At 35.1% G+C, this 16,695-nt stretch overlaps 4 protein-coding genes across 4 annotated transcripts in view; 1 reads left to right on the top strand and 3 right to left on the bottom strand.

Annotated features, from left to right (window-relative positions):
- Positions 1 to 2,660: 2,660 nt before the first annotated feature.
- Positions 2,661 to 9,737, bottom strand: CBG18713 (the record flags this gene model as incomplete). Its single annotated transcript, XM_002629781.1, has 3 exons — positions 2,661 to 2,907; positions 4,147 to 4,266; positions 9,526 to 9,737. 3 exons carry the CDS (start codon positions 9,735 to 9,737, stop codon positions 2,661 to 2,663), a joined length of 579 nt encoding a protein of 192 aa, XP_002629827.1.
- On the top strand, positions 4,642 to 6,479 carry Cbr-ubxn-5 (the record flags this gene model as incomplete). Its single annotated transcript, XM_002629782.1, has 4 exons — positions 4,642 to 4,729; positions 5,702 to 6,042; positions 6,089 to 6,214; positions 6,414 to 6,479. The coding sequence occupies 4 exons, from the start codon at positions 4,642 to 4,644 to the stop codon at positions 6,477 to 6,479; spliced, it is 621 nt and encodes a 206-aa protein (XP_002629828.1).
- A 2,949-nt stretch (positions 9,738 to 12,686) lies between the features above and the next one.
- On the bottom strand, positions 12,687 to 13,640 carry CBG18712 (the record flags this gene model as incomplete). Its single annotated transcript, XM_002629780.1, has 2 exons — positions 12,687 to 13,209; positions 13,522 to 13,640. The coding sequence occupies 2 exons, from the start codon at positions 13,638 to 13,640 to the stop codon at positions 12,687 to 12,689; spliced, it is 642 nt and encodes a 213-aa protein (XP_002629826.1).
- A 1,283-nt stretch (positions 13,641 to 14,923) lies between these two features.
- Positions 14,924 to 16,695, bottom strand: part of CBG18710 — a gene marked incomplete at both ends in the record, with an annotated part of 7,687 nt that continues 5,915 nt past the window's right edge. The window contains 4 exons of the mRNA XM_045241735.1: positions 14,924 to 14,992; positions 15,350 to 15,530; positions 15,572 to 15,664; positions 16,311 to 16,604. Coding sequence (XP_045096558.1) covers positions 14,924 to 14,992; positions 15,350 to 15,530; positions 15,572 to 15,664; positions 16,311 to 16,604 — 637 coding nt within the window. The remainder of the gene's footprint in view (positions 14,993 to 15,349; positions 15,531 to 15,571; positions 15,665 to 16,310; positions 16,605 to 16,695) is intronic.

Here is a 16,695-nt window from a genome sequence, read left to right as displayed (position 1 = left end):
TTGAAGCTGAAGATCAAAATTTCCAGGACACCTGCATCACTCGTCTCAAATCCTACCTAATCTTTACAACATCTTCCAAAAAGATCAAAGACGAGAATGAAGAGCAAACTTTCAAAATTCAAGGTGTCCCAGATAAATTCGCGTCGATTCAATCTCTATGTGACAATCTGATCTCGACGAAAAAAGGGAACGAAAATCGATCGGCAAGAATGTATAAAATGCGTGCTCAAAAAATGTAAAAGACTTTTGGAACAACCTAATAAATGAATTTCTGTGAAATTTTTTAATTCTGGAAACCCGTAAATTTTTGAATCTGATCTAGAAAAATTAGAAAGTTCTAGCTCAATTTTGAGCCCAGATACAGTCTTTTGAAATTTTGTAGACGAAAGACGCAGACAACGAGACACTCTGACTGTCTGCGTCTCTTCAAAACTTCAAAACGCTAAATCTCGGATTCTGAGAGATTCGAATTGGATTTTCAATTTGAATTTCCATATTTTTCATTCAAATTTTAAAAATTGCAAGTTTTAGAAACAATACTTTCAAAAACTTCCAATTTTCAATCGTTGAGTTCTTAAAAATATTCCACATTTTCAAAAGTTCGACATATTTTTCGAAATTCAGAAGTTTTTGAAAATCGAAATTTTCTGAAATCGTTGAAATTGATTTTCCTAAATTTTTCAGAAATTCTGTGAATACACACAATCCCCTTCAATTTCCTCCAAAAATCAAGTTTCTAGCCCTTTTAGAACTTGAGATACAGCCACTTGAAGTTTCGGAGAGACGCAGAAAGTCAGAGTGTCTCGTTGTCTGCGTCTCTCGCCCTCAAAACTTCAAATGGCTCTATCTTGTGTTCTAGATGTCCCAGGAACTTGGTTTTTCAACCAAATTGAATCTAAAAAACTGAAAAATGACCTAGTTTTTAAATGTTTCATTTCGGTCTGCCCTGAACTAGCTACGCAGTCGTTTTTCTGGACCCCTTATCACCATCCCTTATCATGACACATCCATTACAATGGTATGTATGACCCCTCTCTTTAGTGCGAAAAACAATAAGGTGTGCACACCGAGATAGAGCACACAAAACTCGTGTTATTTGCCTTTTGTTTGGGTGGTCTCTTTTCTCTGCGTCTCTCGCCTTCGCATGCTCTCTCGCCTCTCCACGCGTGTCTAATTTGCGTATAAGAAGAGGTATGCATGGAACGTTTTGGGATGATGTTTTGGAATTTTCTCGGAATTTCACTTTTTTGTCTGCGTCTCTCTTTCTCAATAGCTTTCTCAATAGCTAAGTTATTGAGGGAGGTGTTGAGAGAGCTATTGAGAGAGCTGTTGAGGACAAGAGACGCAGAGAAAGGGAAATTTGTTTAGTTACAAGATAAGTTAAAGGGATTATAACGACAAGAAAGTTGGATTATGAAAAGTTTCCGGAAAATTTTCTTTTCGGAAATTTACAATTTTTTGTTTACCTTTTAGTTTTGGAAAGAAGAGAGTTAGAATGTGATAATCACTGTCTAAACAAATGCGCTCTGATGGACTTTTGGGAATTTTCGGAATTCAAAATCTCAGAATCTCAGAATCTCAGAATCTCAGAATCTCAGAATCTCAGAATCTCAGAATCTCAGAATCTCAGAATCTCAGAATCTCAGAATCTCAGAATCTCAGAATCTCAGAATCTCAGAATCTCAGAATCTCAGAATCTCAGAATCTCTGAATCTCTGAATCTCTGAATCTCTGAATCTCTGAATCTCTGAATCTCTGAATCTCTGAATCTCTGAATCTCTGAATCTCTGAATCTCTGAATCTCTGAATCTCTGAATCTCTGAATCTCTGAATCTCTGAATCTCTGAATCTCTGAATTGCAGGATTTCGGAAGATTAGAACTTCCGAAGTTCAGAATTTCTTAATTTCAGAATTTCAGAATTTCAGAATTTCAGAATTTCAGAATTTCAGAATCTCAGAATCTCAGAATCTCAGAATTTCAGAATCTCAGAATCTCAGAATCTCAGAATCTCAGAATCTCAGAATCTCAGAATCTCAGAATCTCAGAATCTCAGAATCTCAGAATCTCAAAAAAAACCCGAAAAATTCCAGAATTTTTTGGTCCCTCCAAATTTGAATTTTCGTACTTTTTTTGCCAGAAAAATAAGACTAAAAATAATTGCTTTCCACTTTTTCAAAATTCCCAAAATTTCCTATTCAACAGAAACTTCTTTTTTTTCTTTTCTTCAAAAAAAAAATTCTAAATTTTAATATTTATTTTTTCAACAAAAAAAGTAGTAAAATACGAATGAAAAAACATTGAAAAACCGGGAAAATTGGGAAATTCAAAAGACAAAAAATAAGGAAAAAATGTAACCGGCAAAAATTTTTTTTTTGAAAATTCTCAATAGAGCGCATTTTTCAAAAACAAAAAAAAACTGGAAAAAAAAGTTTCTAGACAAGATTATAGGAGAAAAAAAAAGACTGGAGTTGAGATTTTCAAAAAAGGCAAAATTGAGAAAAAATTTGAAACTGAAATAGAAGACAATTATGTTCAGAAAGAGAAGAAATTGTGGCGATTTTACACTATTTGGCAGTGTATTGTTTTTGAAAAAAAATGAAAAAGTTTGGCGGGAATTCAAAAAAGTTGAACTTTGGAATTTTGGGATTTTGGGTTTTTTCTATTTATTGTATCTCGAAGCCCTGCCAGAATGGAACGTCCCATCCGAATACGATCCCAACTTTTTCTCGCCAAGACCCAAATTGCAGACGTTTTTGCAGTCGACAAGTCCGTAGAGATTCAGCTGACCGATCACTTTTGTACTTCTTCTGACCACATGACGCTTTCGTTTTCCCTCGCGGACTCGTTGATGGTAGTAGGCACCGAGTTTGCGTGGACGACGTTCCAGGATGAAGTAGAATTTGAATCTGTAAGAGAAAATTGGGGGAAATCTGGAGTTTTTCGGAGTTTTCCTACGGTTTCTGATTTGCAAAAATTTTTACGAATTTTGAGAGAGAATCTCTCGAGAGATTCACTAGGAATCGCTAAACAACGCGCGCCCGGAATGTCGGAGCGTCGTTGTTTATTGAATTTTAGACCTAACTTTCTCAACATGATTTTTCTAGGTCATCGTTTGTTGCCTAAAAATGGCGTAACATGCACCTGGTGTGTTTTCTAGATCACTTTAACGTGGTGGCCTAGAATACCAAATTTGCAAAAGTTAGGCCATCATGTTAAAATGATCTAGAAATCACAACAAACGAATAACAAACCATTTCTTGACTAAAAAGGTTGGTGGCCTAGAAAAATCAAGTTGCAAAAGTTAGGCCAGTACTTCGAAATGGTCTAGGAATCACATCAAATGAATATCATGCCATTTCTAGACCATTTTGAGATGGTGGACTAACTTTCGCAAGATGAGTTTTCTAGGCCATCAACCTTTTTGGTCAAGAAATGGCCTGATATTCATGTGTTGTGATTCCTAGGCCATATTAACATGATGGCCTAACTTTCGCAAGTTGAGTTTTCTAGGCCACCAACTTTTTTGGTCTAGAAATGGCATGCTATTCATTGGGAGTGATACCTGCCCAGTATCTTAAATCCGGAAATACTTTTTTTGAATTTCTGAATTTCTGAATTCCTGAATTTCTGAATTTCTGAATTCCTGAATTTCTGAAATTCTGAATTTCTGAATTTCTGAATTTCTGATTTTCTGATTTTCTGAATTTCTGAATTTCTGAATTTCTGAATTTCTGAATTTCTGAATTTCTGAATTTCTGAATTTCTGAATTTCTGAATTTCTGAATTTCTGAATTTCTGAATTTCTGAATTTCTGAATTTCTGAATTTCTGAATTTCTGAATTTCTGAATTTCTGAATTTCTGAATTTCTGAATTTCTGAATTTCTGAATTTCTGAATTTCTGAATTTCTGAATTTCTGAATTTCTGAATTTCTGAATTTCTGAATTTCTGAATTTCTGAATTTCTGAATTTCTGAATTTCTGAATTTCTGAATTTCTGAATTTCTGAATTTCTGAACCAAAAAAATCACGAAAACGTGATTTTCCTATAAATTCTCGACTTCTCCAAAACTTTTTTGATATAGTTGTCAACATATAATTAGCCTAATTATCCCAGTTTTCTCAACAAACAAAGACTTTCACTCACCGATCATCATGATGCTTCCACGGACGAAGATAAGTGCATCCTTCAGTATCCTTTGGATACGTAAATTTATCCAGAACACAGTATCCTCCAGTTGAAAGTTGACAAGTATGGCTGAGCAATCTGCAAGAAAAATGAATTGTCAATGGAGCGTATTAGCCAGAAATCTCTAGAAAATTTTCTGATTTTAAAGCGAAAATCATTGTTTTAGGTTGAAGGAGAAGTAAGTTATGCAAGATTTTCAATAGAGCACATTTGCATTTCCGGGATTTTAGGAATTCGAAAAAAAACCCACGATTTTTTGAATTTAACTTTAAACATTTAAATTTAAATGTATTTTGATATTCCTAGTGAAAAATGGCTAACAATAACGAGAAAATTGCAGAGGATCGAGCTATTTTGAGTCAGAGGTAGGATAATTAGGTTTAATTAGACCCTAATTAAGCTCAATTTTAGAACAAAGAATATGCGGAAAGTTTGGCAAAGGATTTGGCGAAAATGAAGGAGAAAGAAAAGCGCCGAGTAGCTGCTGAGAAAAAAGAGAAGCGGAAGAAAATGATTGAGGAATATCGGGGAAAAATTAAAGGTTTGGAATTTTTGGAATTTTTGGAATTTTTAGGAATTTGGAAACATGAAAATCCAAAACATTTAGAATTTTCGGACCTTTTTTGAAATTTTGGTTTTTTTTTTGGAATTTATGGATTTATTTAGAATTCAAAATTTTTGAAGTTTTCGGAAACTTAGGGATTTTTAAGGAGATTCTGAGATTCCGAGATTCCGAGATTCTGAGATTCTGAGATTCCGAGATTCTGAGATTCCGAGATTCCGAGATTCTGAGATTCCGAGATTCTTAGATTCCGAGATTCTGAGATTCTGAGATTCTGAGATTCTGAGATTCTGAAATTCTGAGATTCTGAGATTCTGAGATTCTGAAATTTTGAAATTCTGAGATTCTGAGATTCTGAAACTCTGAGATTCTGAAATTCTGAGATTCTGAAACTCTGAGATTCTGAAATTCTGAGATTCTGAGATTCTGAAATTTTGAAATTCTGAGATTCTGAGATTCTGAGATTCTGAGATTCTGACATTCTGAGATTCTGAGATTCTGAGATTCTGAGATTCTGAGAATATCATGACTTTCTTAGAATTTTCGGATTTTCGGATTTTTTTGGAATTTCCAATGTTTTTTCGGATTTTTGGATGTATGGAATTTCAGAATGATTTTGGGTTTTCGGCATTTCTGGATTTTTGGAACTTTTCTGAAAATCTTAACTGAAAATCTCAGAATCTCAAGTCAAAACTTTTTAAATTTTTTAAAAACTACTAAAATGCTTTTCAATTACAGTACTCTCAAGCAGCTACAGTAATCCAAAATAAAAAACAGATATTCCGAAATCTCTAAATACAATAATCCGCAATAACTACGGTAATTCAAAAAATCTAAAACTCGAAATTTTCCGAAAATCCTTGAAATTGAAAAAATAACATATCTGAAAGTTCTTAATTTCGGAAAACTGTGATTTGTTAAATCTACAGTAACCCAAAAAACTATATTCAGATACAAAACCGACAAGCGGATCTCATCGTGTTCTCGTCCGTTACCCATCTGGAATTCGTGTGATTCTCTGTTTCTCTCCGTCAGAATCTCTCAAAAATCTATTCGATTCAATTATTTCAAATCCAGCGTGTCCCAACTATTTCAAACTTAGAAGTGTTCACCCGAATGCTGAAATTCATTGTTTTCCGGAATGGTATCAGAATTTGTGTCATGAAGAGAATTCAGAAGACGTGACGTCTTCTGAATCCAAAGAAAGTGTGAATTCTACGCATACGGCAATTGGATTCCAACCGCTGGGACGGATGGATAGATTCCGAACAGCTCGATTTTTTTTGTCACTAGTATTTGAATGAATTTTTGGATTTTTTGAAATATTTGAGTTTTCAGATTTTTTGGAATTTCAGATTTTTGTTTTTTTTTTTTGGGATAAAAAACCCGAAACATCAAAGTATTTTGAAAATTCCAAAAATCTTGGAATTTGAGAATTTTTTGGTGTTTCGAATGTTCGGAATCGTTCGGTTTTTGGAATTTTTGTGACTTCCGGATTTTTGAAATTTTGAAAATTTTGGATTTTTAAAAGTTTTTTTTTGTTTTCAAATATTCAAAGGAAAACCCGATATTCTAAAACTCCAAAAACTTCAAATTCTCTGAAATCCCAATTTTCGGTTTTTTTTCAATATTTCCCCTTCTCTCTTGGTTTTCCTATTTTCAGGAAATTCTAATGGACCATTTCCTACCTGTTCAACTAAAATTTTCACTAGAAAACATGATACACTAATATTTGCACTTTCTCATCTTCCCCCCTTTCCCCCTAAATTTCACTTTTCCCTTCTTTCAAAATTTTGGGACAAATAGGAAAACGAAAAAGGATGAAATTTCTATTTGTTCTTGTCTCCTGTGGCACAAAATCAAGAGTTGCGCAACACCTTCGAATTGCCATTTTATTGATTTCGTACTTTTTGGGGGGAAAAATAATAATAATATTATATATTCAAAAAGTTATATGGAGTCATGGGAAGGGCAAACATTGGCAGCTGAAAAGTTCTCTAAAATGAACCAAGTCTTGGAAGCTAGCGGGACTAGTTGTTGGAAGTTTCAGGGGGTTTCTAGGCCACACAGAAGTTTAGTTCTGAGATGAAAATTTAAAATTGAACTTTGTGAAAATTATGGATTTTCGGAACTTTTAGATCTTTAGGATTCTTGGGTTTATTGTAATTTTCAGAGAATTCCGGATTTTTATAATTTGAAATTTTCAGGAATTTCACAAAATTTTGAGATTCTGAAAGTTTTGAAACCCAGAAATTTCCATAAGTTATAATTGTAAGAATCCTAAACCGCCCAAAAGAGAATTCTAATTTTCAGATTTATCAGGATTTTTCCCCATAAATAAGAACATAAAAATGCAAATATTTATTTGTGTGCTCTCTAATTAAATAAACAGACACCCGAATGACATAAAATGTGGGTGAGAACTGATAAGAAAAAAGAAGTCAAAGGATTATTTGTTTTCCTGTTAATTAAATAAATAATTAAGCAATTTCAGAAAGTTCTTTCTCTGGAACAGAGATGAGCGGAAGAGATTTACGGAAATTTACGGAAGACGGTTTATTTTCAAAATGAAAAATGCTACCAAAAAATTGTGAACGGACAAAATGTAGATCTCAATGAGAGTTATTTATTGGTATAAAAGTTATCTCATAATAGTGATGGACAGTTGAGATATGGCGTTTCTTCCGTGTTCCGTCTTCCGTCTGGCACACGGAAGACGGAAGACGGAAGAAAGACTCTATTTGAAAAATCCAACAAAATTTCGAAACAATTTTTATACCAATCGATAGCTCTCATTGAGATCTACATTTTGTCCGTTCACAATTTTTTGGTAGCATTTTTCATTTCGAAGATAAACCGTCTTCCGTAAATTACCGTAAATCTCTTCCGCTCATCTCTGCTCTGGAAAAATAGTTGAAACCCCAAAAGAATAGCTAATGTACCGTAAAACCTGTATTAGAAGGGCCGGCCCTTCTATTGCTCCAAGGTACCTCCGAAAGGCCCTTCAATTACAGGGGTCCTTCTGATACAGCTTTTACGGTTGTCCAAAAAATTCGAAAATAAATTCCAAAAACGTCAAATTTTTCGAATTCCTGTAAAATCCGAAAAAGGGAACCCTCAAAGAAGATAAATCCAAAATGGTGAATTTCAATTTTTTGACAACCCCAATAAAAATCCCAAATGGCTCTATTTTGCTATATTCAAACTTCTCAAAACTCAAAATTTCTCAATTATTTTTTCAGAATTTCAAAAATTTCCAGCTCAAAACTTGTCTCCCCTTCTTGACCAAAACTGTACACTTTATTGTTTACTCTAAACACCTCCTCTTCGCCCCAACCAAATACTTATTCCCTTTCTCCGTTTTTCTCTTAACGTACTTATCAACACATTTACACATTTTCTCCCCCCTTTCCTTTATCAACACATCACATTATCACCAAACACATCATAAGCGGTACTGAAGGGCTCCGAAACAAATGGGGGGAAATCTGGGAAAAGTTGGGGCCCATTGTCAATGGAGCGTATATTCTGAACAGGGGGGGGAAGAGAGATGAGCTACTTCTTGCCTGAATTTTCGATTCCTAGAAAGTAGGGATGAAAAATGTTGAGCCTAAAAGAAGGTGGAGCCGAAAAAAAAGAAAAATTCTGCATTCTCTGACATTTCAGTTTAATTCTCACTCTTCTAGCTTCGAACCCGAAATACAGCTTTTTGAAGTTTAGGAGAGACGCAGACAGTTAGAGTGTCTCGTTGTCTATGTCTCTCGGCTTCGAGGCAAACTAAAAACTTAATCATTTAAAATTTCTGTGGATTCTCTGATTTCTCACTATTTCTGGAACATTTTGGTACAAAAACCAGGTTTCTAGCTTGTCTAGAACCCGAGATATAGCCATTTGAAGTTTTCAAGCTTAGAGACGCAGACGACGTGACACTCTAACTGTCTGCGTCTCTCCGAAACTTCAAAGCGATGTATCTAGATGAGCTAGAAAGTTGGTTTTTGGACCAAAATGGAGGATTTGGTTGTTGTTTTTTGATTAATACAAAATTGAACTTTCTGAAAAAAAGTTCGAATTTCAAATTTTTTAGTTTTTAGTATACAGTACCAAGTAAACCATTTTACCTTAAGTTTGGCACATTTCCGTCTAACTTTTATCTTTCTAGGACTCTTTTGAGCCGAGATACAATCATTTGAAGTTTTGAAGAGACGCAGACAGCTAGAGTGTCTCGTCGTCTGCGTCTCTCCTAAACTTCAAATGGTCGTATCTCAAGTTCTAGATGAGCTAGAAACTTGGTTTTTGGACCAAATTAAAGGATTTGATTTCGACTTTCTGGGAAAATAGAAAATCCAAAAATTCCGAAAAAAATTTCCAGAAAAAAAGACAGAACATTCTTGTATGTTCTAACCAATCTTGTACCCAATTTTCTGAAGTTTTGTAATCCTAAAAATTTCGAAATTCTCAAGATATCTAGACTCTGTTTTCAATGTTTTCTGGAACAAAAAACAATTGTTTTTTGAGGGAAAAATAATTTCTTTCCATTGCTGACTCATCGAAAATCAAAAACCCCAAATTTTTCTGAACAAAACGGAAATGTCAATAGAATTCTAGAACAAGAAAGTGATAAGGGGAAAAAGACAATTTTCGAAAAAAAAAATTTTGTTCCTAAAATTGTGAAATTTCAGACAATTTTCAGAATGATCTTTTCCACTCTTAAATTGCTCCTGACCCAATTTTAAAAAAAATTCAAAAAATTTCAAATTCCCGCCCAGCCGACTCACTTGACGCGTGTCTCGAGCAGCTTGAACGAGTAGTGAAGGCACATCGACGAATTGATCAGGAATTCCCCAGTATGCAAGAAAACCTGGGGCATCAAAGTGGTAATATTGTATTGGGACCCATTCAAATCCGTGAATTCTGGAATTTCCACCACTGGAGCTCTTCCGTGTATTGTGGGCGTGGCTATGAGCATTAAAATGAGGAGAACCCACATTTTGAGAATCTCTGAAACGTTTCAGACATTTTCGGGGAAAATTTCGAAAAATTCGGAGAAAAATGAACGATTTTAGACTGCAAACGAGGGGGAAGGGGGGAAGTGGGAGGGGCTTGGCGCCGACAAGCTCCGCCCACTTTTTTGGAGAGAGTGAGAGAATTAGACAAAAAAGATTGAGGACGGGGGGAGGTAGAATGTTTGTTTAAGAGTTTGAAGACATCCGGACTTACAGATACAATGAATTTTTGAAAGGAATTTTCGAAATTTCAGGAAATTCAGCATTTAAAGGGAAACCTAAAAATTGAGAGAACTCAGAACTTTTTTGAAGTTCTGAGAATGTAAAAAGGCTGCTTCCGGTGGGTTCAAGAAATTCAGAATTTCCAAAAATTTTAGAATTTTCCAACTTTTCAGGATTGTCTGATTTTTCGAAAAATTCAGAAACTGAATTCTTAAATTTCCGAATTTCGGAGATTTTTTCAGAATCTCAGAATCTCAGGATTTCAGGTTTCAGAATTTCAGAATTTCAGAACTTCCGAAGTTCAGAATTTCAGAATTTCAGAATTTCAGAATTTCAGAATTTCAGAATTTCAGAATTTCAGAATTTCAGAATTTCGGAAGTTCAGAACTTCCGAAGTTCAGAATTTCTTAATTTCGGAAGTTCAGAATCTCAAAAATTTCAGAATCTCAAAATCTCAGAATCTCAGAATCTCTGCATCTCTGAATCTCAGAATTTCAGGATTTCAGAATTTCAGAATTTCAGAATTTCAGAATTTCAGAATTTCAGAATTTCAGAATTTCAGAATTTCAGAATTTCAGAATTTCAGAATTTCAGAATCTCAGAATCTCAGAACTTCCGAAGTTCAGAATTTCTTAATTTCGGAAGTTCAGAATCTCAAAAATTTCAGAATCTCAAAAATTTCAGAATCTCAAAAATTTCAGAATCTCAACATCTCAGAATCTCAGAATCTCTGCATCTCTGAATCTCAGAATCTCAGAATTTCAGAATCTCAGAATTTCAGAATCTCAGAATATCAGAATTTCGAAAAAAGAATTTCAGAATCCCTTTAAAATTCTGAAAACTTGAGAAAAATACAAAGTACAACTTTTCAGGAAAAAAAAACATTCCTTCGGATTTTAAAACGAGGAATAGGACGGAGAAAAAAGTTCTGAAAAAAAAATAATTGAAAAATTTTTGAGGGAGCTGGAAATTGGATTTTCGTTTTATTTTCGAATGAATACGCGTTGTAAGTGGAGAAGATTGACATCGGAAGCTTCTCAGAATGATAGAATTTTTCTTAAAATTTTCAGAAAAAAAAGTTTTGAGGCTTGAAATTCTAAAAATCTAAAAGCAATCTGAAACAGCGAAATGTTCTAAGTTTTCCAGAAAAACCATTTTTTCGATTTTTCAATTTTCGCAGGATAATTTTATTTTCTATTTTTCTATTTTTTGTATAAAAATAGTACGGATGATTCATTTCTTGGGGAGAAACATAAAAAAATAATAATAATACTGGAAAAACCAAAAATCAACAAAAACAATTTTTCTGGAAAAGATTGAAAACATGGATTTTTTTTCCTATTTAAATTTACAAGTGGACCACCTGTGTTTTTTTCAAAAAACCCCCCTTTTTTGAAGTACTCAAAAACTACAGTAACCCAAAGTTCCTTTCAAAAATCCATTATTTTTCCCATTCATTTTCCAATAACCATCCAATTTGTGCCGGCCGTCCCGGCCAGCACAAATTGAGTATCAAAACGACCGTTTTCGAAAATACGAGAGAGTATTTGAAAATCTGGAGACGCAGACTTTTTGAACTCTTGAAAATGTCAGAATTAATGGGGAAATTTGGAAAGAGAACAACAGATTTCATTGGAATTTTTCAGAAAATTTGAGAACAAAACAAAGGAAGCTGTATTGAAATTTCAGAACTTTGAACATCTGAAAATCTGAAAACCATTAGCTGAAATTCGATTTTTGGTCCCGAACACTTGAGAAAAAAACCAACAGAACAACAAAAAAAGCAAGAAAACCCGGATGTATACAAACAGGAAGCCAAAAAAAAATGTAAACTCGATTTGCCAGGAAAATCCAGAACTTTTATTCTTCTCTTTTTTTTTGGTTTTTTCTCCAGACGGAACTGCAGAAGTGCGAACTAGCAAACGCTTTGGGGGGCTAGAATGTTGTAAAAAAATCGGAAATTTAGAAAAATAAACAAAAAATCAAAAAGTTGAAATTTTACAACAAAAAACTGAAAACACAAAAGAAAAAACAGAAATATGAAATTCCTTAATTTCACACACATGTCTGTCAAATTTTGAACTTTCTAGGCTGTCTGGCAGGTGAGATATAGCCCATCTACGTCTTCAGAGCCAGAGACGCAGGTAGCGAGACACTCCGACTGAAAGCTGGAACTTTGATTTATTGAGGTTTTTAGATTTTTCAATTCCTGACCTTTTGAGAAAAATTTTGATACAAAAACCAACTTTCTAGCTCATCTAGAAGCCGAAATATAGTCATTTGAATTTTCAAAGGCTAGAACCACAGACGACGAGACACTTTAACTGTCTGCGTCTCTTCGAACCTCCAAATGAATATATCTCAGCTTAGAGGTAAGCTATAAAGCTGGTTTTTGGTCTAAAATAGAGAATTTCGTCTATATTTTCAGATAACTAACATTTTCATGAAACTTCTAGAAATGTTTCCTTTCTTGTGCATTTCGGAATTCAAAATACTCTCGGATTTGGAAAAAACGCTCAAAAAAAACATTTTTTTAATGTTGTTATTATTTATTAATGGGATCACTGTATATTAGACAAAAAAATAGTACAGGAAAACACGAGAGAGTGCGAGAAAATTACAATGAAGATCGATTTTTTTGAGATTTTTGGTGGTTTTTAGATATTGGGAGATTTAGAGAAAATTGAAATCAAGACATCGGCAATCGTTTATCAAATTGGTGTTGGTGTATAAATGGCAAATAAATCGAGAATTTCCATCTTCCTCGAATCATTTGGGATCTCGAAAATTGCAAAAAATGGATCATACTCTTCCTCCTCCTGCTCACTGGATTTATTGATTTTTTGGCCGATTTGAGTTGGAATGTAAATTGGAAATTTGGCCATCAATTTGTCCATCTCTTGTCCATTGAAATTGCTCATTCCAGCAGGATTAAATGGATCGTATTCCATTGCATTCAGCTGTTGATCTCTCTTCTCCAATTTCTCGATTTTCAACTTCAATAAATGAATTTCCCGATTGAAACATGGCGTTGATCCTGGATATTTGATTGCAGTTTTCAAAGTTTTCGCATTTTTGAATATTTGAGATGAGCAATCCAATTGGAGAAGTCGTTCGAATGCCCTTTTCACCACTTTTTTGTCTCTTGAAAGTGCCAAATCACGAGTGTATCGATACACTTTTTCCATTGTTGATTCTTGACGATTTTCAGGGGATTTTTGAGAAGATGGGACGCTGAAAATGGAAATTTTAGATTTTTTGAGTTTTAGTATTTCTAAACATACAAATAAAATCCTCCATTTTGGTCCAAAAACCAGTTTTCTAGCTCTTCTAGGAACCAAGATACGGGCGTTTAAAGTTTCGGGGTTAGAGAAGCAGTGTGTCTCGTCGTCTGCGTCTCTCACCTCCAAAACCTCAAACGACGATATCTCAGCTCCCAGATGAGCTAGAAAGCTCAAAATTTGACAGAAATGTGTGCGAAATCCCAAAAAATCATATTTTCCAGGAATTTCGAAATTTCCGAAATTCTAAATTCGTAAAATTTACCTTCCAGAAAACGCGGCTTTTCTCGATGAATGCCGCTGTAGAATGATAGAATGAAGACTGCGAATTTGATTCGTGAATTGACGAGAAGAAGATGATGATGGTTGAGTTTGTGGTGCCATTTTATGCTGAAAATTCTAGAAAAATCAATCAATCAAAGAAAAAATAAGAAGAGAGAAGAGAAGAACAGACAACTAGTCGGAATGAGTAAAAACAGAATGAATGAATCCAAATCTACCGAATAGTACATATCCAAATGGGTCCAGGTGGGATATGAGTCCACCTGGGAATCGATATACGGTAATTATATATGACTAGGTAAAGACAATAAACATTTACAGGATGTAGGTGATGTGAAGGCGGGAAGAGCTCCTGGGAAAATGTCTAGATGACCTAGGAAATGTTTTGGTGGCCTTGTTTTTGAAAATGGACGAAGAATGAAGTTTCTAGGCCACCGGGAAGCTGAGATATAGCACTTTGAAGTTTAGGAAGCTAGGGACGCAGACAACGAGGCACTCTAACTGTCTGCGTCTCTCAAAAACGTTGAAGAGCTGTATCTCGTCTCCTAGAAGCGCTAGAAAACTGGATCTAAAATCAAAATGATTGTATTTGTTCATATTTTTAGGGAACCACCGAAATAATGAATTTCTATGATTGAATTCAGAAATTCCTGGAAAATCATTCTGGTTCCGTTTTGATCTCCCAATCTTTTACAATTCAAAATTTGGACAAAATGCGTTTCTCAAGTTTTCTGAAATTTCCCATCTCCTCCTTTCCCAAGACAAAAAGAATATAGTAATTCGATGAGCTGAATATCTATAAAATGGGAAATCGACGAGAGGACAGGCACCCCACATTTCTGACTTCAAGTGGAAATTTCTGGAAACAATGAAATTCTTTTTGGTGAGTTGGTATTCTTCTAGAACCTTCTAGAACCTTGAAAACTTTTCCAGATCTTCCTCCTCGTTCTCCTCTCCATCTCTTCCATTCAATCCCAAGAATCCCATGGAATGATCGGAAATCGTCGTCATTTCCCGGATTCCCTCTCCGGAAAGCCATCCGATGATGTTTGCACCCGAAAATGTGCTAGAAACAGCGATTGCGCATCAATCGAAATGTGTATCGTCGACTGCTGTGAGATTATACAGCAATACAGAGTTTTCAAGTTTAGGAAGCTAGAGACGCAGACGACGAGACACACTGTGTCTCTGACCTCCCAAACTTCAAGAAGCCATATCTCGGCTCCTAGAAGCGCTAGAAAGCTGGTTTTTGGACCAAAATGATTGTCAAAGCATCCCGAAAAAAGCAATCAAGCAGTTTTTTGAGCGCATATTCTCAGACAGCAGAATTATCACAGAATTAAAAAAAACTTCATTAGTCAAAACTTTATTCTAGTTATTCCAATTCACTCTTCTTCGCTCCTTTTTATCTTGTCCGCCTTAGCCGCTGCCTCACGATTGGTCATGACCTTGTTCTCACAGAAGCTGTTGATAGTGCATTCCTGGAAAAATTCTAGTAATTTCTGTTCAAAAACCAGAGAAATCGGTTATTTGGCAGCCGAGATACAGTAATTTGAAGTTTTGGAGGTTAGAGACGCAGTGTGTCTCGTTGTCAGCGTCTCTTACCTCCTTACTTCAAATGACCATATCCCGGGTTCTAGACAAGCTAGAAACCTGTTTTTTGTACCAAAATGTTCCTGAATAGGTGGGAAATCAGAAAATCCAGAGAAATTTCAAAAAATCAAGTTTCTAGTTAATCTGAAAGTCAAGATACAGTTGGAGAGAATTTGGTACCTAGAAAGTTCAAATTTCGAAAAATTAGAAAAAATTACTAGTTTCTCATTGACATGCATCACAGCTCCGAAATTATCAAAATGACCACAATAACTTGGTGCCGAGAAAATTGTGACCAACTTTCTGTCACCAAAAAATTCATATCCATCCATGACGACTTGATGCGCACGAACAATCATCTCCAGTTCGTGGCGTGCCAAAAAATCGTCCAGCGCCTCCCTTCGAACAAACATCCGGCGCCGCGTGGCGAGAAATCGTACCCTTTGATGAGTTCCGTCGGATCGGACCAACACAAATCGGACGGCACTCCCTGATCGGCGATCTCGAATGGACGAGGTATCACTTCTAGGTCTCTGGAAATGTTTACTTGTATATCGAATTTAGCTTGATCTTGTAGAACAAAAAATTTTAGATCAAAGAGTTTTAAAACGATAAAATTTGGACCACTAGAAGCCGAGATACAGTAATTTGAAGTTTTGGAGGTTAGTGACGCAGAGTGTCTCGTTGTCTGCGTCTCTTACGCCTCAAACTTTGAATGATTGTATCTCGGTTGAAAATGATGCTAGTAGGATGAAAACTAGACAGTAATATGGCAAATTCAATATCAAATGAAGTCTTTGTTACTATTTTCAGAAAAACAAAAACATTTAGTTTTGATTTTTCTTCAAACTTCAATTTTGTATCAACCAAAAGCAACAACTAAGACCTCCATTTTGGTCTAGTACCTTCGCATCCAAAATTCCAAAATTTCAAATATTTCTGAAAATACTGATATAAAAATTCTCCATTTGAGTTCAAAAATCAACTTTCTAGGAGAACTAGAAACCGAGTTATAAGCATTCAAACTTTTGAAGAGACGCAGACAGTTAGAGTGTCTCCTCGTCTGCGTCTCTAGCCTCCACAACTTCAAATGGTTGTATCTCGGCTCCTAGATGACCTAGAAAGTTGATTTTTGGACCAAAATGAAAGATTCGAATTGTACTTTCTGATAAAACGTACTCCACGTTCAATAGGTCTGCTGAGATTCCTCCATGCATACACAGAATTCGTTTTCCGACTCTAGCACAAATAGGCATACAGTTAAAAGTGTACTGAAATGCCTCGTACAAATTGATGGAGAATCTTTTGTTGCATTCGAAATAGAATCCGTATTGTGTGTTGACGGCACGACATTCATGGTTACCGCGTAGCAGATAGAATTTGTCAGGGTACAGTAGGCGAAGTGCAAACAGAAGGGACATTGTTTCGATGGAGAAGGGACCACGATCCACATAATCACCCAGGAAGAGGTATCTGAAAGAGTGTAAAAATTGGAGCAAGTTACAAAAATTTTCATGAATATAGCTCATTTTTGAAGCGAGATATAGCAACTTGAAGTTTTGGA

The sequence above is a fragment of the Caenorhabditis briggsae genome (genome assembly GCF_000004555.2).
Source record: "Caenorhabditis briggsae complete genome, chrII, whole genome shotgun sequence".
Classification (NCBI taxonomy): domain Eukaryota; kingdom Metazoa; phylum Nematoda; class Chromadorea; order Rhabditida; family Rhabditidae; genus Caenorhabditis; species Caenorhabditis briggsae.
This window is presented reverse-complemented; position numbering and strand designations above follow the sequence as displayed.